Source organism: Triplophysa dalaica, chromosome 1 (genome assembly GCF_015846415.1).
Source record: "Triplophysa dalaica isolate WHDGS20190420 chromosome 1, ASM1584641v1, whole genome shotgun sequence".
Taxonomy (NCBI): Eukaryota; Metazoa; Chordata; class Actinopteri; order Cypriniformes; family Nemacheilidae; genus Triplophysa; species Triplophysa dalaica.
This window is the reverse complement of record NC_079542.1, coordinates 23,449,385-23,473,134: the sequence shown is the minus strand read 5'-3', so window position 1 is coordinate 23,473,134 and position 23,750 is coordinate 23,449,385. Positions and strand designations below refer to the sequence as shown.

Below are 23,750 nucleotides of genomic sequence, written 5' to 3'. Positions count from 1 at the left end.
CTCTAAGCAACAAGCAATCTTTTTTATTAAACAACAACAGTTTTTTTGTGTCATTATTAGGGATGTAACGATTCACTCATTCGCTCACGATGCAATGCAATATGATTCACGATACTGATCTCAATATACGTTCTTTCTGAGTTGAGACAAATGCATCACATTTCTTTGTACAAATGAATACAAATCAATAACCAAACTAAATTGCAATTTTAAAACAAATTCCAAATCAAATAAAAATGATAATACAAACGTATCTTTAATACTGTATAAACAAACTAAGACTTTGTCTGTGCTTTTCATACCTTATTTTACAACAAAAAAATAAATATCAACATATCCACCTTTATCAAGTCTGCAGTAAACATGTATTGCGATTCATTTAACATCTCAAGCGACTTCAATCGTCACATATTATAATCGATTTTCAACCGGTTCAACCGGTTCTCTGCCCTAGTCTTTATACAGGTATCTCATACACATTAATGGAATGTATTTTTATAAATCACATACCAAGGGCAATACATACAAAAGGCAATGGTAAGATGTGAATAGACATGAATTTGGGCCAGACGAATTGGGTGACGTGTTTTCCAAAAACATGTGATATTAGCCTCAATAGTGTCTTCCACAGAAGTTGGATGTCAACTCGAGCAGGATATTCACACAAAGGCCTTAGTGAAAACGTGCGGTTCGACATATCCAGATGTGCAAAGAGACTGTCCGTCGCATGATAATCTTATTCACGAAAGTGAAATATCACCCTGGACCAGAAAACCAGTCATAAGTAGCATTGGAATATTATTGGCAATAGCCAACAAAACATTGTATGGCTTTTTTATGACACAAATCATTAGGATATTAAATTAAGTAAAGATAATGTTCCATGAAGATATTTGGTAAATTTCCTACTGTGAATACACCAAAACGTTATTTTTGTAAGTGGATGAAGCAAAATTGCTAACAAAAATGGCCAGAAACACGGCTACAAACTTCTCTTACTGCTACCCGCTCTTTAAGGAATTACGCACTCAAGGAAGGCGGGACGAGAGCCGTGAGGCGGGGCTGGTGGCGTGACTGATAGTGGAATCAGCTATGTGCACACCGGTCCCGCATATATCACAGAAATCGGGAGCATAAGAGGATGAGCAACGGGACTGCCGACAAGAGAGGACCGGGCCCGGACATATGTTTAAGTTTGTGTTTATGTTCATATGGCCGGCAGTCGATCGTGAGGTGGCTGCCGGCATTTTACTTGTTTATTTATTTGAATTAATTTGAGGTGCTGCGACCCCGGCTCGTAGGTCAGGAACGCCCAGAAGTCCAGGTTCTTGCCAGTCGCCCTACCGCCGAATGTATCTCCGGGGGCCCGGTGAGTCAACGCGGGTCAGTATACCATGGGTTTCGGCAAACAAAATATTCTCAAGAGTGGATCAGTATCAGCTGTTCGCGATCAAGCTTCATCTCTGGTTTTTACATCGTTTTTAAATCGCCTTTCTTAAATAATGTATTTAGCATGTTAGCGGCTGTTGTTTCATGTTCACGGCTAAACCTGAGACTTTACATTGGTCCAAAGACTGTTATGTCGTAATGTTAGTGGTAAAACGCATCGCGCCCATCGGTTCAGAAGACTTGTGACCGACATCATTTTTGTAAAGCTTATTCATTACATCAAAAGAAAGTTATAGCATTAACTTTCTCTGTGAGTTCAATGTTTTCACGTATGTCCTAAGTGTGACAATACTTAGAGCGTACAGTAACAGAGTACGCATTGAAAGAAAATGAGTTTATGCAGAAATTGCTCACAACATAATAACACCTGGTTGCTGATCTTTACATACCTCTCTGTCATATACAAGTACTCTGAATGCATGTTTTTGCTTATATCCGTGTTTATGTCTGTTAGTAATATGCATGCACATGATAAATCATCAATGGCCAACATTTCATTCAGCATTTGTTGTTCTATCTATTTTTATATTTTCCATTTATTTTATTCATAAGCAAGGCATTAACGTGATTTTTATTGCAGTTAGTGTATGGTTTTGGTTGGGTAAGGCTTAACAGACGTTATTACGCTTTCCGCCATATTGCTTGTCTTGATGTCATCCAAAGCCCATTTGTAAGCACTGTACATCATATTTTGTATACGGGGAGAGGAGCAGAAGCTCATTTGCATTTAAAAAGACTCACACAAAAACCATTGGAGCCACAAATGGCCATGTTCAACATAATGTAATGAAAGATATGTGGTGTATTTTGAGCTGAAACTTTACAGAGACATTCTGGGGATACCACTCAATATTTTTACATAGCAGAAAACACCTGGATTTCCGCCCCTTATACTTAATCGCTGTGCTATTATTTAGTAAATAACACTTTGGTATTAGAATTTTCAACAGAACAAAGAACAAATTTGATAAAAAAATACATTTAAAATAAACAGAAAAAGCAACATAATACTGTATGGGGATGTATATCCCAAAAATGTAGGTAGACACTGACAAAAGGCTTTGTCTAACGTTGTGTCTTAGACAGAGCTGTACTCTGTGGTAGATAGCATCTGTCTCGTAGACTTTATTACTTTTACTGGAACACTGTCATGATTCCGCTCTGTTCTGACGCACATGGTGTGGATGATTACAACGCTATGGTAGGCTGCTGTTACAAATAGCAGTGTCACTCTGCCAGAGCTGTATCTTCCCATGCAGCAACCACATCCTGGTGAAATTATGTGAAATCAAGCTTACGTTTTTACACCGCATTCTAAGTACAATCAAGAATGCTGGGTGTAGTGCTAAACACAGGGCGATCTGGAAATAAAAGGGCTAACTACTCAAATAAGTGCGAGACATGAATAATTACCATTTCTACTCTCTCTCTCTCTGGGCTGATATATCATGTCAATTACAAAATATCCAGGTAGTCTAACTAGAGAATGCTTGTAAAATTGGTCTCTCCCTTTAACAAGCCATCAACTCGGCTGTTCATAAACCTGTTCGTGAAGGCTTGTCATCGAGTACTCTAATTCCCCCAGAGTCGACCCCTAGCAGGGGTGGTATGAGGGTAAAGGGGGGTGGCAGTTATTGTGGCGCCGGTGGTGAGCAGCCAAAAATGGGGGGAGACGCAGTTGCCCAAGTCGAGGACTTACCACATCAGAGGGAGGACTGTACCCTTGCAGCGCCTTCTGCTGTGTTGTGCCAGGGCATAATAAATACAACAAGAGAGAGGACTCCACGCAGGCACTCGGCAGAACAGCTAATTAGGACCAGGCCCCGTTGTTTGCTGTTGTCCTCCAACATTCTGAAGCGCACAAATTAGTGGGGCCATTCGCCTTGATTGTTTCCCAGTCTGAAGGCCTTTGGGCTAAGCCACCAAGACGCAGGATCAAAATCCAAACTTTTCAGTAGCTCAACCTCAAAAACCTTTTCAAAGGTCCTCAACATGGGTACTTGCTTTTAACGTCCTGCTTTCAGGGTATATCGTTTAACCCCCTCAGAAGTAGAAAATCCACAAAGCCACCAAATGGGTGTTGCTTTCCCTTGTGATGTTGTGCTTGGCCTCATCAAAAACCTCCTCCAAGTGACAAACCTGATCCTTCTAACCAGCATTTGTTTGGGAGCACATGGCAATAGTACTGGGTTCTGGGCCAAGCGAGAGTTGAGTCTTCGAGGAGCTGATGGGGCTCGAGTTTCATTTAATGCACAGGGAAGTTTAGAGCAGCTTTTCCATACTGCTCTGTACACCACAAAACACAAGGCATTAGAGGTGAGGATATAATTCTGTTATAATGCTAAGTGTTTTATGCCCGCTTGGCTCTTAGATGTACGTTTGAGATTGATTGAGACTGTCTGAGACATATTGTTCTCAACATACTGTTACTGCAATAATTTGCGATGTTTTAAACATGAAGATAGACCAGAGAGAAGGTGTTCGTCTTCTATTCTAAACTATCAAAAGGTCCATCTTAATATTTTTACTAAGGGATCATATTTTCCTCTTTGTCTTTTCTTGCTTGTCCTGGTTTCCTGAGGGGCTCACATCAGCCTTTGGCTCCCACTGGAATGTCAGGAGTCAATGTGGGTCTCAGGGATGAAATTCCTGCTTTGGTTGCTTCTGTTACCTCTAGTGAGAAAGACCCCTGAATCTTTATTCATGATCCAGTCCAGAATACTCCTACATATTTTGCTACTGTATATCAAACCTGCAAACGTATATAGATGAGATGGTAAAAACGCAAAAACATAACTTGCAAACGAAATGAATATTGTAAAAGTTTGACAGGAGGTTTAAAAATGAGGGTGTATTTGCCATATTTTAGGCATATTAGGGTGTATGTACTGTAGCAGAACATATTCTCAAATCCGATATGTTGATACATGCTGAGAATTCAAATTTCAGTCAAACCACCGGTGGTGTGTTCAGTCAAGACCATTTATCTTGAGTATTTGGAATGAAGCTTTGGCAAGGGGCTTTGGGGTCTTTGCACATTTTTATTTTTGTTGGAGCTGTGGAACCCACTTTTGTTATGTGACACTTCGGATTCACCAAAAGACTTTTATCACATACTGTGTAGTAAGAACAAATTTAATCTTGTTCTCAGATTAGATCAACGGAAAAGGTAGCAAGTGCATAGCGCAGTTAATTCGCTAGAGCCGGGTGTAGGCTTATAAAAATGAACTCAATAGGGCAAGCATGAAGTATTCCTCTTTCCACTCTGAAAACGACAGAACACCTCACATCCACAGGGAAGCACTTGCAGCCAGCCTGGAAGGTCGAAACCTAAATAAACTTTTGTGACTACCATACATTGCCAAGGGAACCATGCAGTCCTGAATTCGATATTCTTGTCTTGTTTTCTTCCAGCAACTGAACAAATAAAGGCTGAAAGGTTAAGGCTGAGACATGGAAACAATTTTTCAATTTTCGTAATCCCTGTTGATCATTTCTTTAAACGTTGTTTTTATTTATTTGGTGGGAGTATTTTTAGGCCGTAGTTATGAGAGGGAATTGATGACAGCGAGGAGGCGGCATTAAATCTGGGCTCTTTCTTGGAGTGGGAAGCGTGTCATTGTCTCAAGATGGTGCTAGCCTTCATCACAGATACCAAGTGCCAAACAGTATTCCATCACTGGTAGATCATGATTTCATCACATCCCCACCCCTGATTATGCCATAAATTGACTGACATGGTACCATAGCAACATCACAAGGCACAAAATCTGAAAAATCTTGTGACGTATTTCCTTTTTGTCGTGAGTCTTCCGTTTTATTATCTGGTCAGTGGAAATCAATGGAAGTGGTGTGGCGATAGCATGCTCAAAACAACATTAAAACAGCTCTGGCGAATATTTTTCATACCCGAGATGTATTACATAGTCGGAGGATGAAGTGGTGTGATATATCATATGAAGAGATATTCAATTATTTCGTATTTTCTCTAATGGGTTGAGGGTCTTCGATGCGCAGCTATAAAAGCACAGAGACGTAAATTACCAGTAATTTACATGCAGTGGCCACGAATTTGTATTTTTAAAAGCAGATGTGAATCCCAGTCAAAATGAAGCAAACATTCCTGGATCTTTACAACTAATAACGGAAGAATGGAGACGGCTGGATACTCTTACAGGTCTCCACCGAGCTGCAGCATCCATCACAACTTTATAAAAACAACTCAAAACATACTAAACAAAGATAAAGATAGTATTACATGTTGTTCATTCTCTCCCTGTTTACATCAGCTTTAATCCACATAGTAGCATGGCCTGGTAAACTAGGCTATCAGTACTATTTAGCGTGTTGACAAATGTTAAATTTGATTCGGATAAAAGCGTCTGCAATTTTAAGGAAAATGCAATGTCCTGTAACTTAAGATGCATTTTTCCATTTTAAGAATATATCTAAATTACGTCATATGCTGTCACTGTCAGATTCAGAGAAATTAATTCATGCATTCATGACATCAAGACTAGATTACTGTAATGCACTTCTAGGTGGTTGCCCTGCAGGCCTATTACAAAAACTGCAACTGGTTCAAAACGCGGCAGCTCGAGTTCTTACACGTACAAAAAAGTATGAGCATATAACCCCGGTTCTGTCAACCTTGCACTGGTTACCTATAAAGCATCGCATTAACTTTAAGATCTTGCTTATTACCTATAAAGCCCTACATGGTCTAGCGCCGCAGTATTTTAATGAACTTCTATTGTATTACAGACCTCCACGTACATTACGCTCTAAGGGGTCCTGTCAGTTGGTAATACCTAGAATTTCAAAATCAAGTGCAGGTGGTGAGCCTTTTCTTATCTAGCGCCTAAACTTTGGAATATTCTTCCCTGCACGGTCCGGGAGGCAGACACACTCTGTCAGTTTAAATCTAGACTAAAGACTCATCTTTTTAATCTTGCATACACTACACCTCCATAATATTAATCCTCAGAGGATTTAGGCTGCATTATTTAGATCAACCAGAACCAGGAACACATCCAACAACAAATGATGTACTTGTTGCATCAAAGAGTGCAAAACAGTACTCTACTCTCAGCCAGTCTTGTCTCTTTGTTCCAAGGTTACCGCAGGATGCAGTTCATGCCCAGACCAGATGGCAGAGCTGAGAATGGGAAGCGGTGACCTGACAAGAGCTAAGAGGATAGAGCTGGATAAAGGACGCGACAACTTTGTTTTTCCTACAACATTTCAAATGCTATTAGATTGTTAATGATAATCTTAAATCCTTAATTTTTATATTTTTATCAAGCCTTGTTGTGCAAGCACTGTTGAGCTTGTGCAGAGGCAGCAGCTTTTGCCAGAGGGGAACTGGAATCCCCTGGTTGGGCCTGGGTTCCCCTGAGGTTTTTTTTCTCGATGGGAGTTTTGGGTTCCTCACCACCGTTTGCATATTGTTTTGCACTATCTGCCTGGCCGGGGGGGCTGCTTTAGAATTCATACTTGTATTAAATGTGTCTCATGTACAGCTGCTTTGTAACAATGAAAATTGTAAAAAGCGCTATATAAATAAAGTTGAGTTTAGTTGAGAACTGTTAACATAGTTAAGCAGCTCCGGTCATCTGGCAGGAAGGTTAGCTTTAGCCTTAGCGAAGTTTTAAACAGTTTAATACATAAAAAATGCTAACAGCTAAATTTTAACTGCTGCTAATATTATTATAACACTATTTGCATGCTGTTTATTTAGTTGTGCTAAATATGTTTTGTTTATATATAATCTATGATATATAGTCTAATAATGATATTTATCAACATTTATTGTCACTCTCACCATAAATCACTGCCTTTAAACGATGATATTAGTTATTGTAGTCAAGAAGGTAAATTTTCCAGTAGAAAGGACATCCAGTAGGCTAAAATAATGAATAATTGATGCAGATTATAGGCCGAGAGACATCCAGATTCAGCTCTGGTGAGTGGAAAACAAATGTTTTGTAGACATTTTTTGCATTTGTACCGGCTATTATGGCAACCTCTAACTGCACACATTAAGCGTGTACCTATGGGTTCCATAATAAATATTAACTAGCCAGTCAAAACAGCACACTTGTCTCACTCGAAATACGACTGCCATTAGCTATAATGGCTCACCGGAAGTTTAAACCCAAACAGCTCAAAAATGGCGGCGCCCACAATTTATGCCCAAAATAAAGTGGAAATTGAGATTAGGGATTAGGAAAACTTTTTTTGTGGGTTAGGGTCAGCTAAATAATGTAACGGAGGATGGTATTAGGGTAACCTGGCCTGAACAGAAATTTCTAAGGAGTGTTAGACACATATTGTGCACTCCAAAGCAGCTCCAGGAAGGTGAACTTTACGAAACAGAGTACATGAGTTTTAAAGCTAGTTTTTTTAAATTTGATCTTTTAAATCTGGACATTTTAAATTTGCGATGAGATGCTACAGAATATGCCAGGAAATGGTTTAGGCCTTTTTTAATCTCTCTTACTGTACGCCGTAGGAACAGAATTTAGGAGCAGTGACTACAGAAATCACCATAATTGTTTTACCTTTCGTGATGGTCAGCTTCACCTTCTGGGACAGCCTAAAATCAAACCTAGCATTAAAGGTAATGAATGGTTGTCTAGCAGCTTTGATTTTTTTATTTAAAGCTAAATCACATCATACTTCAGAACAATTAATGATGCAATGAAAAGAAAACAATGTTTTGTAGCATGAATTTGTTAGCATTAGCGACATACATTATACATACTAGCACGCCCACTCTAAAACACGGACAAATTTCACATTTAGAGAATAGCCAAATTGGATCAATGATTTTTATGACATCCTTCTGCACTTAAGCTTCTTATAACATTTATGGATTGTTTCCTAAACATGTTGAAAACAACAAAACTTGGAAAAGGTTTCTATAAGTCTTTACTAACTGAGCCCGACAGTACATTTGAAACAGTACATTTAAATAAAGAATACTTTTATTTAGCATTTCTGCTCATAGATTGATAAAGTCAATAGTGTCATACTCATTGTGATTTGTTTCTCACTTCAAGAAAGTCTCTTGTCACTATATACAAAGGCAATTCTAAGTGCAGAAACTCAAAATGGGGCAATATCGTAACCCAGACTTTCTAGTGCACGGGATATGATTGCCAAGTTTCAGCTAGAATTGTACTTAAATTCCACCTCTAGAGATGTGGAGAAAACTACCCGTAGAAGACCTTGTAAAGCGGTATGTATGCTCAGAAGTGCTTACCCCTGCCATTACAGCATAACTCATGCTCTAACAAGGCTCTAAAGGAAACCCGGAGAAACCCAAGCTATGTGACCCAAGAGCCACCAGCTTGCAGCCAAAAGGACACGCCCTCATAACACACCATTTTTATGTATAAATGACCATAAAAGCCACTCGTAGCATATTTTGGAGGAAACCTTCAACAAGATCTAAATACAATACTGGTAGGCTATGAGTGCGGTCTGATGTTGCATGAAAATAAAGACACTGAGCTTACCTGACCAGGAATGAGAGGCTCCTTGTCATCAATATCAATGAGAACTTCATCTCTAGGGGTAGGAGCAATTGCCTCTTCTGCCACGGAATAGTAATTTACATTATTAAAAGGCATTTAAAAGATAGATACCTATTTAGACTGAGAACAGTTTTGTTCAAGGTGTATTCATACTTTGATTCTTTTAATTCTAGTCCTAATTCTTGCCATCATCATGTATCCCAGGATGTCTTACCAAACTCTTCTTCTGTAGGGTCTCTCTCCAGGCTCTCCGGCTGGCAGCGGAACTCATTCAGCGAGCGGACCGTGCACTGTCCCACCACTGGCTTCCTGCCAAATTGCCGATTGTCTATAACCTTGATGACCAGTGGTGGCATGTAAAGCTCCTCCTTAGGCAGTCGCTGAATCCAGAGAAGATATGAACACAGATTCAATGCTCTTGTCAGTTTTCATAACTTTTTACTTATAATGCAATCATCTTGTTTATGTCTACATTTCAACTGTTATTCCAGGGAAACTTCCTTTACTATGAAAGCATTTAACACCTCAATCTGAGGCAAACATGTCATGGTATGGCACAGGGATTACCAAGACTGACAGTACAAATGACTTTCCCAGTCAGGCAGTATTCCTTCTACGCAATGCCTTCCAGTCTTAGAAGAGCTTTGAATAAAACCAGACTATCTTTTTAGAATTAGACATTGACATTTCTGGGGAAGACAGTTACTGTGCCAGTCATCAGTGCAGAAACACCCACTTTGTGAAGGACAGCATGACCACATTGTATATAACTCTGTCACAACTGCTTAGCAGCTTGCTGTGACACAACATTTGATATCTTAACCAGATATTCTATGTTAAGAATCTACAAGGAGAGATCTTCAAAGAGGGTTCAGCCAAGGCTCATAAGTATTTACAGACAACCTTTGATACAATAGCTCTTGTATTTATGCAAGTGAATATATTTAAGCCTAATCTTAAGTAAAGTACTGGTTTATTTAACAAAAGCATGGTGACAAAAGTTTGAAGACATAGAGATCTTACCACCACTATGAAGAGGATGTTGTTATCAAAGTTGGGGTTCTTCTTAGAATTACGAATGACACACGACTGAACCACACATCCTCCACATTCAACCTGAAGACTGGGAGATGTTACACTGGTCAACTGGAAACTCCTCAAGTTACGCAAACCCCACGCCAGAATCTAAAGGTTCAAATATTGATAATATATTATACATAAAGAATGCCAAATCACATTCAATGTCCTGATGTTCATAGAACATCATCAGGTGCAATAGTTGACTTTTTGCAAATGTTTCTATGCAGTGCGTTATTACCACAAAGGTATCATGAGTTTGATTCCCAGTGAGCACATACTGTTAAATAAATTGATAATACAGCGCTCTGGAATACTTCATTTTGATTGGCTAATTGCAACATTCCAATGTGTTGTGTTATTCCTGAAAAAATCTGCTCAAAACTAATAACACATGCTCATCCAGGTACTGTCAGGCGTCTTGACTGGTGCAGTTTAATATTACAGATATATTCAACATAAATATACCTACTTAAAGCAATTGTTCACCTTAAAAATTAATATTCATTTACTCACCCTTTTGTCATTTCAAACCTGTATGACTTTCCTTCTTCCGCAGAACACAAAAGAAGATATTTTGAAGAATGTTGTAAACAGCCCCCCATGCACTTGCAGTGGTTACAATCGGTTACAAATACTGTTCTGTTACCAACATTTTCTCAACATTTCTTTTTATTTGTTTTCTGCAGAGTAAAGAAAGTCATTCAGGTTTGAAATAACCTAAATTTATACAATTATTTGTTCAAATAAAGACAGGTTTGGAACAATCTGAGAGTAAGTAAATGATGATGACATAATTTTCACTTATGGGTGAATTTATCCTTTAATGCCAAACGTTAGATTATACAGTATTTACAAAATAATAAAAGTGTCTGTCAAATGCATTAACGTATGTGATGTATATAGTAAGAGATGGGCTGAGGGCTCACCTCAATAGCAGTGCGCTGAAGGACAGGCTTTATGCCCTGCGGCACCATGTAGACATTAGGTTCTCTCTGCGGTGGTGGATAGGGCAGATCTGAGTCCTCTTGCTATATGTGAAAATAAAAAGCCAAGCACAATGAGAAACAACTCATCACTGGATGACACCGGATTACAAAAGTGGTGTGAAAGCAGGAATTGATCACTTCCAGCAGCAACAAAAAGAACTTCATGTAATTAGTCAATCACAGTTCACTATTCTGCTAAACAAAATAAAACAAACAAACCAGAATGGCCTCCTCCCTTCACTACGGCTTTATAAATGGACACTACTGTTGAATACAATGGTGACATTTGGAGATCAGTCATGCAGCATTAGCTATGTTATGTCTAATTTAAATGAAATTAAGGCAACGATTGAGACGTCAGTCATTCTTAAGGGGGTATTTCTAATCTGGTTATTATTAAGAACGTCTTTCAGCACTTATACAAGGCGTTTACACAAAACCAGCCAGCCCGACGTGGCGTCTTTTAATACAAATAAAGCATTTAGAGAAGGCCAACGTATTCAATGGTTACACACAGAGCATACTGAGGTCATGCTGTTTCTTTCAGTAGAAAGAAAGAAGAGTAAGCCCTAGTACAGAGGAAAATGAAAAAGTGCTGTGATTTATAGTTTGCAAGCATCATAGATTGCCATACTATGACCCAAACAAATTGCTTGCCCTTTTCTTTGCTATAGTCCCAATGTCCTGCCAGTGTTTTCTTTGACCATTGGCAAAACTATGCAAATATGCTCGCCCCGCGCATTTATATGTGTGTATATTATGAGGACATGCTATTATAAAGCCTAATTGTAGCGTGTTACTTCCACCATTTACTTTATATCACTGCATGTCTTCTTGAAATGGCAATGCAAAACAATACAAATCTTTGTGCGGCCAAAACTGATTCCATCAGATAGGAGAGCTGGGAATACGGGCGGATTAGAAAGGGCTCTCGATTTCCAAGAAATCTCCCTCAAGATCTTGTCCTTGGCAGCCCATATAAAAATCATGGCGGTACACAGAAGTACTGTACATCGAGTTCTGGAGGAATCTACCCACCAGGGATAAAAAAAAGAATCTACATGTGAACACCCCTTACCAAAGCCTAATGAAAACCATTGGGATTGACATCTTGGAGCAGAGGATTATTGATCCCAGCTCAGTATTTATGTACCGAGTAGCTGTAAAACTAACATTTGGAGGGCTGTTGGGTCGCTATGAGGGACATGTAATGACATTGGTGAGGATCATGCTTTGTAAATGTTCCTGCAGAACATTTCTATACAAAGGTTTGTGTGAGTGAGTGTTTTTTTGTTTGTGTGTGTGCATGCGTGCTGAATTGTACCCATTGCAGTTGACTGTCTGAGATGAACCCCGGAAGCACAAGCTTGAAGATGCCCAAAGGTAACAGACATGAAAAAGAATTGAAAAAGATATTTCACTGTCTATTTTAAAATTATTTAAATAATCATAAATAATAAGATCTCCTGTCAACACTAACCTCATCCATGATATGCGAAGGTGGCATATCCCCCTAAAAAAGCGGGAAAAGGATTTTTGCATGTAATATAAAATTTTTTTACAGTGCGGGTATTTTGAGTGTGTGAGTGGGTGGTTTGACTGTTCTAAGCATGCACTCTAATTCAATTTCCCTGTGATTATACCACTATAACTGATGCCAGCTGGGCAGGTCTGCACTGGGTGTGGCCTCTGGCACTACTGGCATCTCCAATCAGACTCCTGGCGGTATGCATTGACCAGACGGGGCCTTTTGCCTGAACTGAGAGCTGCTGATCAGTGCCAGTCTCCAGCCAGACAGCGCTTGTGAAACTGGTTCAGATTCAGCTTCACAAGAGCTCTGTACCATTATTTCGAGAGGAAATAGCTGCTTCTTAAATAAGAATAGTAAGTGTGAGTTGTGTGGTTGGTTGAATGTCTGTCGTTTTGAGTGTGGATGAGATGTAAGAGGAACATAAAAAATTAAAATGGGGCAGATATAAAGAAATTGTACTTACATCTTGACCAGGTATGTGATGAACTGCAGGCTGAGAAAGAAAGGAAGGAAGAAACATTCAAGTTAATTTATAGTCAAACATAAATTAAAAAATGACTACATTACTACAAAACACAGATTTTGTAAAAATGTAGAGCATTTATGAATTTTAACCATATGTTGTCAGCCAATGGATACAAATACTACTGCCGCGGTAAAAGAACCACTAAGCTTCCTCTGTGGTGTTGTGAAAGCTGTGATATGTGCCATGTAAACACTTGTGGCTTTGATTCATAACAAAAGTATCTCTTTCAACAGAGATCCTGGAGACAACAGCTGGTCTCTACAGTTTTCAAAGTGTCCAAAAGACACAAAGAATCCCACAAAACCATCACTGTGGTCATTGTAATGAAGAGTGACCTGAGAAAACTGACTGTAGTTATGACCAAACACAAACAGCACTAAAGTAAAACACAGCATCACCGTTGATTATAGTGATTATAATAATGAAAACAATCCAGATAATTCTGACCTTATCTCTGCGGATCAGTTCGAAAGCAGCTAGCATTTCTCCAGCAGCCTTCCCACCTTTCTGGATGGGATACCAGGCAAGACGAGGGGAAGACATCATTGACGGTTGGCACACACAACGCCCCATAAATTCATCAGCACCCTGCAGTGCAAAGGTCAGATAAAAGCTCTGTCTATATTCAAATTAATCAAGTATTTCGTTTTTGTTACACAGACATTGATTTGTCAAAACATTAGACTGTTACAACCGTCAAAATGTACTAGGTTTGTGGAATCAAATATTCAGATTTATCAGATTTTCACTACAAAGTTACCGTGACCAAAATAATTTATGTTAATGATAAGATCGCAGTCACTTAAAACTATTTTTTATTAGGTCAAATTCTTCTTTATATTATCAGTCAAATTTATGTTTAATTTATTTTATTATGTGTTTTGTCTTTTATTTGGTCAATGAACCAATCTCAAAATACAACTGTAGTTGTGAAGTTTCGCATCCGAAACGAGCAAAAACGCATTTGCTGAATACATTATGACGTAGTTAACATTAAACCCATTAAACCGTGACTAATCAGTTGTTTCCGCTGATGGTGTCTATCCGGGTTCCGGTTCTTGTTTTATTTACCAGTACCACTTCTCCAACACATTGCCCTCAAGGAACTTGAGGGAAATGCACCTATTTCGCATTAGTTCTGTTTTGGCGACCCTTGAAAAGATCTGCATCTCGTTTGGATGGAAACCCAGCTATTGTGACTCTCAAGGCAAAATACAAGAATAGTTGCTGAATAGTTTATGATATGTATGAATTAATGATAATCATGGTCATTAATAATATGGTTTTGGACCATACCGACACCACCAGTCAATCATCAACAATTTGATACTTTTTGACATTAACCACAATGACTTCTAATAACTAAAAATACCACAATAAAAACTCACATATGTGTCCTGATCATAGAGTTCCACCACAATGTTTGGAGGGCTCCGCTCAGTCACTTTAGGATCTCCAAATATTTCCACTTCATAGAAAATTAGGGTCTGGTCCCAGGTGGGGTTGAGCGTGTTCCGAACCGTCACTGTCTTCTGGCTCTGATGCAAGAACGATACAGTGGCATAGGGATCTAATCAAAGAGTCAGAAATTAAAGGTCACTGAATTATATTGTGATCTCAGTGATGAAGCATGGGTTGAGTTCACACAGCATGCAACGTGCATTTGTACACTGTCAGAGTGCAAACTAAACTGCCAGCTGAAATGAAGAAAGTCTCCATCAGGTCAGATGGAGGTTACTGCCACGTTGATGGATGAATGAAATGGAAAGAACTTCATCAAGCATTAGGGAAGATCTGCAGCAATTGAGACTGCAGGGTGATTAAGATACAATAGATACAATCAATACAAGTATTTCAGTTTTCTTGGGTTGGTATTGTGTGATTGGAGTTTGCCAAGAATATGACATCAATTATGAAAGTGAAAAGAACCAGAGATGCCCTTATAGTGCTTAGAGAGTTAGCCAACTCTGAAGTAGGCCTATTTAATGTTTGTATAGTAGGATGATGTTTGGTTGTGTGTATGACAGAGAAAGAGTGTGAGTAGATGAATCAATGAATTAAGATGTGTGTGTGTAAGGATCTCTATGTGACAAGTATGTTTTGAAAGGAATAGGGAGGACAATCTATATTTACCGCCATTTTATCACTGTGAACCAAACCTATATGTTTTACGGTATATTGTACAGTATTGTATACTGGTCTCAGTATCAGTGTATCCCTAGTAAATAGTATGTTTATATAAATCATACATTTCAATATACTGTATATGAGATAATGAATGATCAATTCAAGAAAGAGGGAATCTGTTATTTTGGCCTCACAATATTACTGAAATATTTGAATGATCTTTAGATTAAGTATACTAAAGGGATAGTTTACCAAAATGCAATCATCATGTCTCTGCCCTCGTGTCAAACTTACATCATGACTTTCTTTCTTCTGCAGAACACAAAAGATATTTTGAAGAATGTTGGTAACCAAACAAATGGCCTTCATTGACTTTCATTGTATGGACACAAAACCACTGAGAAATGCATCAAAAAAACTTCTTTTGTGTTCCACAAAAGAAAGAGTAAAATACAGGTTTGGAAAGACATATGAATAAATGATGACAGAACTGCTATTATTTAATTATTATTGTGTGAACTATTCCTTTAAGGGGCAGAAAATAAAAGAATGAAATCATCTACATTGGAATGCCAAAAATTAGTGGGACAGCCTACATGATTATTTCTGACGACATAAATCATCCTCAGCGGGATCACAAAGTTTCACTTGGGAGGAAGCAGCAGACACTTTTCCCAGCTCTTATTAAACGACCTCACGTACACACCAACACACAAATGACTTCCCACAAACACAGTGCCTCAAATAAACAAAGGGATAAACATGCCACGGGAAGAGTGCACTGTTACCCAGGAGCCAATGGGAAATAAACACAGTCAGTGTCTAATCTGTCTACTTACGGTGAACACAGTAAATAAACTATCCTGCCCAAGAGCATTGTGGGACTGGACACCACCATGTTCGATGGCTGTCCAACTCAAACATGATGTATGACCCGAGGGAACAATCACTTTAGCAGGAAGAAACACAAGGAAAGGCAACCAAGGAATACTTCTATGAATTTTCCCACATATCTATAGTATAGAGAGTCGTTGAAAACGCCAAGATTGACTGTAAAATAAAAAACGACGGATGAGAGGACGGATGGATGAATGAATTGATGGATGGATGCACTTTTTAATAACTGTGCTAACATTTTGTTGACATCTGAGTATAATCCACAGTCGGTTTCACAGACGTTAACAGAACAGGGCCTACAGCCATGTGCCATCTGGACCAAACCATTCCTCTAATCCCCCTCCAGTAGCTAAAGCATTGATGCAACTTTCCATTTTTCCTCCTTTATAAATATTGCGGTCCATCGATCATTTCATTTGACCAAACTCTGTCTCAAGCGTACCAAGGACAAGTGAGTTCTGCTTCCACTTGATTTATTTATTTTCCCCAGAAGTCAGAGCCCTGTAAAGCAGCTAGCTCCGGGGTTTGTGCATCAGGAGACTGACCCCAAACTATTTGTAGATTTGTAATCAGAGTACCAGACTGCTCTGATTTATATCAGGCATGTATTTTTAAAAGGATCCTCTATGTTTTTTCATCTGTGCCTGTGGGTTCAGAATTAACCTTTAACGCATGGCCTGGGTTAGCTACATTTCCAGGATTGAGTAAAAAAAAATTGTCTCAGTGTCTCTCTCTTCTAATTCTTTTCATCATTGTCAGTTTTGGTCCCGTTTTAACTCTGTATGGATTTTCCATTCATGAGATTTATACCGGACGACTCTAATGGGTGATAACCAGTGGGTGCATTTTGCCGGTTTTTAATGATGTGGAGAAGTCAGAGTTAAAAATGACACCACCACATCTGTAGGCTTTGGACCACAGCGGCAGGCATCCTATGGTTTAAACTTTAAGACCCGTTTATATTTCTTTTTTTTCAGGTAGTGTGTTTGGTCCAACGTCAAAAATCAGCAACAGTGAAAACTCAGTTTGTTTTTATTAATATGTAATTACAATTTAATAACCAGGCCTATACAGAATCTACATAGATATGGATAGTTGACAAATATACCGGACCAAGTGTCTCATGGTATGACTGCAAAAATGTAGAAAACGTACTGTTAATAATACATCATTTTATATCATCAATATTTATAATATAAAATTGAGAAAAAAAATATTTTTACTGTTAGTTTTTTCTCAAATTTAGCTGTCACACCATAGGACACATGTGCAGTTCATTTGTTGAGAGAATTTTATAAAATTTCATAAAACACATTAAAGATACAAATGCAATGCAACAGGCATGACTGGAAGAAAAGGAGAAATGAAACATGTTGCAAGCCAGATTCAATCTTGCATTGCTTGCATACTCAACATGTCAAATGTACATGTACTGACTAACACACCACGGCTTTTGGCTTCATTCATTATTCGATATATTTAGCAACCATCTGATTTGTTTTATCGTACCGTACCTTCTCTTCACTCCACGAATTACACTTTTACATCTCTGCTGGCAGCGTCTGCTCTCGTGGCCACCACTATAAATCCACTTAATTTCCCTTCTCTCAAGACTGCACTTGACCCGAACTGCCTCAGCCCAACCTGTGCCAGGCACAATATTTCACCCGCTCTGACGTAAGCTCAGTCATGGTTCCTCTACCATTACATCTCAAAAGACTTAACTTTTATGATTTCGTTTTTTGTAAAATGCTCCTAATATGCTGGTCAATGCTGACATTTCTTCTATTTTTACAGAAATATATAAAATCATAATTCTGTCGTGTTTTGTTGCTTTTTATTAGGACTACCCATTGTGTCCACATGAGTTCTACCGTACACTTGAGCTTTGATATATGTATCTTACTTTATGTTAATTTTAGGAAAAGGCCATCACCACTGGCATAATGTTCTTCATGCCATATACTACAATGGGTAGGTTTACATTGTAAAAAACCCGAAAAAAACAAATATAGTACTGGCATATCAGCTGTACATTTTCCTTTTAATTTATGGAAAGTTCCGTTAATGCTATAATGCAATATAATACTGTGCAAAATATGAAATACAGGTAAAGCTTTCGTGTAGCTCAGTGGTAAGAGCATGGTGTTAACAACCCCAAGGTCGTGGGTTGGATCTCAGTGGATTGCACATACTTAGAAACAAAATGTATAGGATAATTCAATGTAAGACGCTTTGAATAAAAGCTACCAAATTCGTAAATGTAAAGCTCTATTTGCACGGGATTAGTATTATCAGAGGACCTTGTGTGATTTATACATAACCTCCCCACATCTGAATTTCATGTGGCGCATTCGCGCGGGATAAGTGAAGCCTGTGATTTTACTCAAATTTACTGACTTCTTTCCCAGTTGTGATGGCAAGGCTTTCGATGGTATGTACAGTATGTTTAATGATATATGACTGTAGCTGTCAGCGTTTGAGACCCTCGTGGTGATCTTCTGTCCGGTTCGCGATCATGGGACTCAAATGCTGACAATGTTACACGCGCTTCCATAATAAATAAATAAACGTGTGTCTCCCAGTCAAAACAACAGTTTTGGCAATGTATGGAAATGACTGTGGCAAAGAAATTAATATCAAAACACTTCAAACCAGCCTCCATCATTCGCAAACGGTGGACAAATCCTTGAAAAATGATTTATGAGCCCGCCAATTCACAGAGATGCCGATTCGCTCGGGACTAATATTATCACAGTACCTCATTGTTCGTCAAAATATGGTAGGTAATTTGTGGGGGACATGGCCATTTCGCCAAGATTAAGATCACAGACGATCTCTGCAATTAGGGTAATACTTATCCTGTGCGAATAGGGCTAAAGACAACTGTAGAAATGAATACGGAAAATTACTTCATATTAAAAGAGTACATTGTGCCCTTTTTAGGGTAAAATAACCATGAAGATTGAAAGATCTGTACAACACTCAATACATTTTGAATAAAGATTATCCAAAATAAAGACAGCTCCTTTACAAAATGGATGACTAGTGATCATGTTTCGGTAACGTGAAGAACTTTTCAGATATGTTCATGTTTTAGTAGCCTACAAAGCGCTATATGTGTTCTGGAGTTTGACTTTGGAAATGTTGATTCAGAGTACTCTTGAGATGTCTCTGATGGTCATGTTTGGCTCATTTGTCTGCTCTTATAATTCTTTCTTATAGTGAAAGTGGCATATACTCACCTGAAAAACTGTCCTTATCCATCGCCATCAGGTCTCTGGCCTGATACAAGTAGCATCGCAAATGATACAACGTCCCGCCTGAGAAATAAAACAACAGTGAGTGTAGCCATTGAACTCTCGTAGTTTAAATGAAGTAAAAAAATGCCAAGCATTGACAACTTACTATCAAAGAAGCAGGAAATGGTTGGGCGGTTGACGCCAAACGTCGTCGTAACCGACTTATCGTCATTCTTTTCATCAGTAATGTTGCTCTGTTGACAAAAAGAAAAAAAAACTTTGAGACCAAAACAGACACGCTATGTTCTTTCGACATCAATGCTAGACTGACACATTTTGGCATGCGGACAAGATGAGGCGTTTGAGTTGGATCAGATATCAAAATATTCCGACCAAAAGGGTAAACAGAGAATGTGTTAATGATGACAGTTGTGGAAACGGCAACTGAATATACACCACAAACCACTGGCATGAGGTGATTACGTGTCACCACCCCAAGACATTGGAATATCATTTTGACACATACGAAATTCCTGACCTTCACTGAATAAATTGCCTGATGATGTCTTTAAACCAAACTAAAACTGCTATGTCATTTGTGGCTCTCTGTATTTACATAACCCAATACCCCTTAGAGTTTTTTGGAAAAAACGAAAAGAAAAGCAAACATGCCCTTTAGTGTGCCTGCTCAAACAAGAAGAGAATTTCAGTTCTTTCAATTTCAGTTTGGATGTAACTTGATATAACTTTTAGACTTAAATATCGCTATCAGGTATAGTATTTTTTATGAAATATCAGAGATTTCAGGTCAGAGGTATTATAGTTTTCTTTTGGTTCTTATTTGTATCTTTTTGTTAATGTTAGTTTTAAGTTATCTGTCTTGCTAATTTCAATTTCTGTTTGTTTGTTTTTAATGTTGCTAAATAAGTTTATGTTTTATTAATTTCTTTTGTCCTAGTTCAGTTTTTTATAAATGTAACTCATTTCAATATTTGCTGAGGCAACATTACTAGATTCTGTTAAGTTTATTTCAAATAATCAAAAAAAAAATTCAGAAAATATTTAGGCTGATATTTTATTTGATTTCAATTAGTACAAATGTTGCAATAGTTGCAGTTTTAGTAAACTATGAGCGCTTTTCCACCAGCAAACTGTTCTTGTTGCTTAATCGTTCCAATCCGTGCTGATCCAGACCAGCCGATGTGTAAAGGGTTTCATTTTCCACTGCGGGTGATCATGGAACTGTTTACACACAAACGCATCACTCGCTGCAATGGTAACCCAAGAGACTGAGCTATGAGTTGAAAAACTTTTTAGCTTCTCTTGTTACCCCCCAGCTCCAGCTAAATTAACGTTATTTCCTATTTTAATAATGCGCTATTTTTGCTACAGAGAGAAACTGGTACCTAGGCAACCAAGTTACAAATCCTGAGGGCAGATGTCACCACACACATTCTATCAGCCCAATGGGCTATATGCATGCATGACTTTCGAGTTTCACAGGAAGAACTCTAGGCAGTTTTGTTGGGGAGACTTAAAGCAGAGAGAAATGGAAAAATTGGAAAATAGTTACATTTAGCAGGTGCTATATTTTGCTGCATACAGCAGTGGTAAATAGAAGTTTTCATCTTAACAGCATCTGCTAAATGTAACTATTGTCTCATTTTCTATTTCTCTCTGCTTTAAGTCTCCCCACCCGGAAACTGCCTAGGGTCTTTTCCTGTTAAACGCGAAAGTCACGCATGCATTGCGCCCATCCACTACAGATTCTGGTTAGACAAATGTGCTGAAAATTTCAGTCCGAGAGCGGTTTGTTATCGTGTATGTGCCGAAACAGTCTCAAGTCGAAACATAAATGTTACCATTTCAGACCGTGCTTAGAATGGTTCAGAGCAATGGTGGAAACATGCTCTATAATAGCCATATTTCAGATCCCCTCAAGGAGCAAAGTAAAGGGAATCCCCCACTTGTGCTTTGCAAGGCACTTGGACCTTTCAGCTACACCACAGATCAACTCCAGACTCCCGTCAACCCTCAATTGTGAAGCCAGCCAGGCTCACATGACAGCTCATGCCAAAGCTGCCAGGAATAGATTTGTAACAATGGACCCAGCGGACCAGACCAAGAGTAAAAGAATAAACATGTGGACTGGACTTTTGACATGTAACCTCTTTCATGTTCGCTGTTGCATCTCTGCTTCCCCGTAAATGATATCCCTTGATGCCCTTATTTTACCAGGCTAATTCCACTTTGCGTGCCCAGATGCTCTCATCATCTCCTATTCGTCCAAGCTCAAAGCCCTCCACACCCATTCTCACCTCTGCCATGTCTCAATTGGGTTTCATTCTCCCTGATTCTCTCCTTTGATTTCCAGCCCAACATCTTTCAAATAGTCAACCTTCATTACCAGTGAACACTCCAAAGCAAAGATGGCGGCTGGCCCCGTCTTTTCCAATGGCTCCATACGGTGTCTCCAGCGCCGGCGACGATAGGAATCAGTCTTCTTCTGCTTGAGGTGAAACTTCCAGCCAACCAGAGAGGCATATTCCCAGCCCTCACGCTCTGACTCGTCCGGACGCTGCTGTAGGTGGACAAGTACATATACACAGTAAACAATTAAAAAATTGGTGAGAAAAGTGGTTATAATACTTTCCTAATGTAATTCTCTGTATAGTAGTATAAGCATTGCTTATGAACAGTGTTTAAATTACAAATAGAAGACAAAATACTCTTTAAATAGGTGAAGAAGAGACCAGTGAGGAATTATAGATATTTAATAGAGTGGAATACTGATGTGAGATTCACAGACTGTTGCTGAATCTGTGTTTGAAGAGTGCCACCATGAGGACAATTCAAGTCATTTTACTGTACTTACAGTCGCTGGAAAAGAATTTAGAAAAGCCACCCTAAATGTATGTCTGCCACTGCAATGCATAGCAACAACATAGGGATTTTTTAATTAAATGAACACAACAACATTAAGTTATAAAATAACCGAAGTGTGGCTTAGATTCCACATACTTTTAAAGGCCATCATTTCATTAAACTGGTAAATAATGTAAGGTAACAGGGCTGTCATTATTAAATAAGCATCTGATAGCAATTGATTTAGATAACTACAAATATTGTGAATCTTTAAAGGACCCAAGGGTGATCTGTAGTGTCTGGAGTTGCCGTACATCTACCATCCCGGCTTTGTATTTAATGTTACATTCAAACGTGATTTTTCAATAATTTAATTGTTTGTAAAAATTAACATATTGTGTTTCATGAGTACACACAAACCGGCACCGACATTCCGCGCCTGTCGGTGGCGCTATGCTACAACTCAGGACACTGTTCTGAGTCCTGCAGCGACAAAACGCACCACTCGCTTAATTCAACTTTAAATTAAACGTTATTTAATGTACAAAGCAACTTCACCATAAACTGCAAGATGCATTTATCTGTTTGGGAATAACAGAAAAACAGTGCATTAATACAGATAACCTCTCGATTCTACCACATTAATAGCAGTGTTGTCCTAGACGCGACACTGCACAATATTTTTGTTATATTTATTTGTAATATTTATTTGTTATACTTATTAACAAAGTGCTCATGATCCAGAATGCAAAACCTATATTCACTTGAGTGATATTCCCAAATTGTAACAGAACTCTTTTATCTTGTCTCTCTCTCTGTCACACATTCCCATACAAACACACTCCCACACAGATGATGAACATTAAGCACATTTGCGGCAAGGCTCTAAAGTCGGACCCAGGTTTTCTTGCCAAATGGATTAGAGGTGTGGGATTGATTTCAGATTATTCTCAGATTTCATGATTAATTATGTGTCATTTCAACCTCCATCTGCCTCTAACCAGATGCGTGCAAGGACAGGAGAAGACCCCCTGAAAGTACACAGAGCTCTCTATGTCACGCAATCCTGAGCTTTACCAGAATCCCCCAGAATTCAAAAGGAACTAAACAAAGCTCAGCCCAAGAATCTTTTTTAACCTCATCCCAATTTTTTTACTTGCTCTCAATATGAAAAGGTTATTTTCTGATTTCTGATTTTTGGATTGAAAACAAGATGAGAGTGGTAACATGTTGCTAATGACTGATTAAGTACTTTTCGAAGTGCTTCCATCTTCTGCATATCTCTACGGCGAAGTCGGATCCAGCGTCTGTGGCGGTTGGTGTGGTACATCTTCTCGGATGGAACCCAGGACTTTGGCCGGCGGTCGGGCGGGAGGGTTATTCCATATTCCCACCCTGCAGGTGAGAGAGGATCCAATAAATGTTTTTGAACTATATTTATGGCAGAGATGTTTTGCTTCTGAAAATCACCACTATATATTAAATAATGAGGAACAGAACTTATTG

General features: G+C 38.7%; 1 protein-coding gene and 1 long non-coding RNA gene across 11 annotated transcripts in view; one reads left to right on the top strand and one right to left on the bottom strand.

Annotated features, from left to right (window-relative positions):
* dysf (dysferlin, limb girdle muscular dystrophy 2B (autosomal recessive)) overlaps positions 1-23,750 on the bottom strand; it is an 83,301-nt gene that overhangs the window by 32,548 nt on the left and 27,003 nt on the right. For all 10 annotated transcript variants that reach the window (XM_056749437.1, XM_056749440.1, XM_056749441.1 and 7 more), the window contains 13 exons: positions 23,497-23,639; positions 21,787-21,960; positions 19,546-19,633; positions 19,383-19,460; positions 14,502-14,683; positions 13,561-13,701; positions 13,051-13,080; positions 12,537-12,569; positions 12,381-12,422; positions 10,997-11,098; positions 10,014-10,175; positions 9,205-9,370; positions 8,973-9,049 (listed from right to left, as the gene is read on the bottom strand). In XM_056749437.1, the coding sequence (XP_056605415.1) occupies positions 8,973-9,049; positions 9,205-9,370; positions 10,014-10,175; positions 10,997-11,098; positions 12,381-12,422; positions 12,537-12,569; positions 13,051-13,080; positions 13,561-13,701; positions 14,502-14,683; positions 19,383-19,460; positions 19,546-19,633; positions 21,787-21,960; positions 23,497-23,639 (1,418 nt within the window). The remainder of the gene's footprint in view (positions 1-8,972; positions 9,050-9,204; positions 9,371-10,013; positions 10,176-10,996; positions 11,099-12,380; positions 12,423-12,536; positions 12,570-13,050; positions 13,081-13,560; positions 13,702-14,501; positions 14,684-19,382; positions 19,461-19,545; positions 19,634-21,786; positions 21,961-23,496; positions 23,640-23,750) is intronic.
* On the top strand, positions 21,899-23,467 carry LOC130421774 (uncharacterized). The gene is made up of 3 exons (XR_008906908.1): positions 21,899-22,006; positions 23,097-23,169; positions 23,249-23,467. It is a non-coding gene; the product is annotated as an uncharacterized LOC130421774 (long non-coding RNA).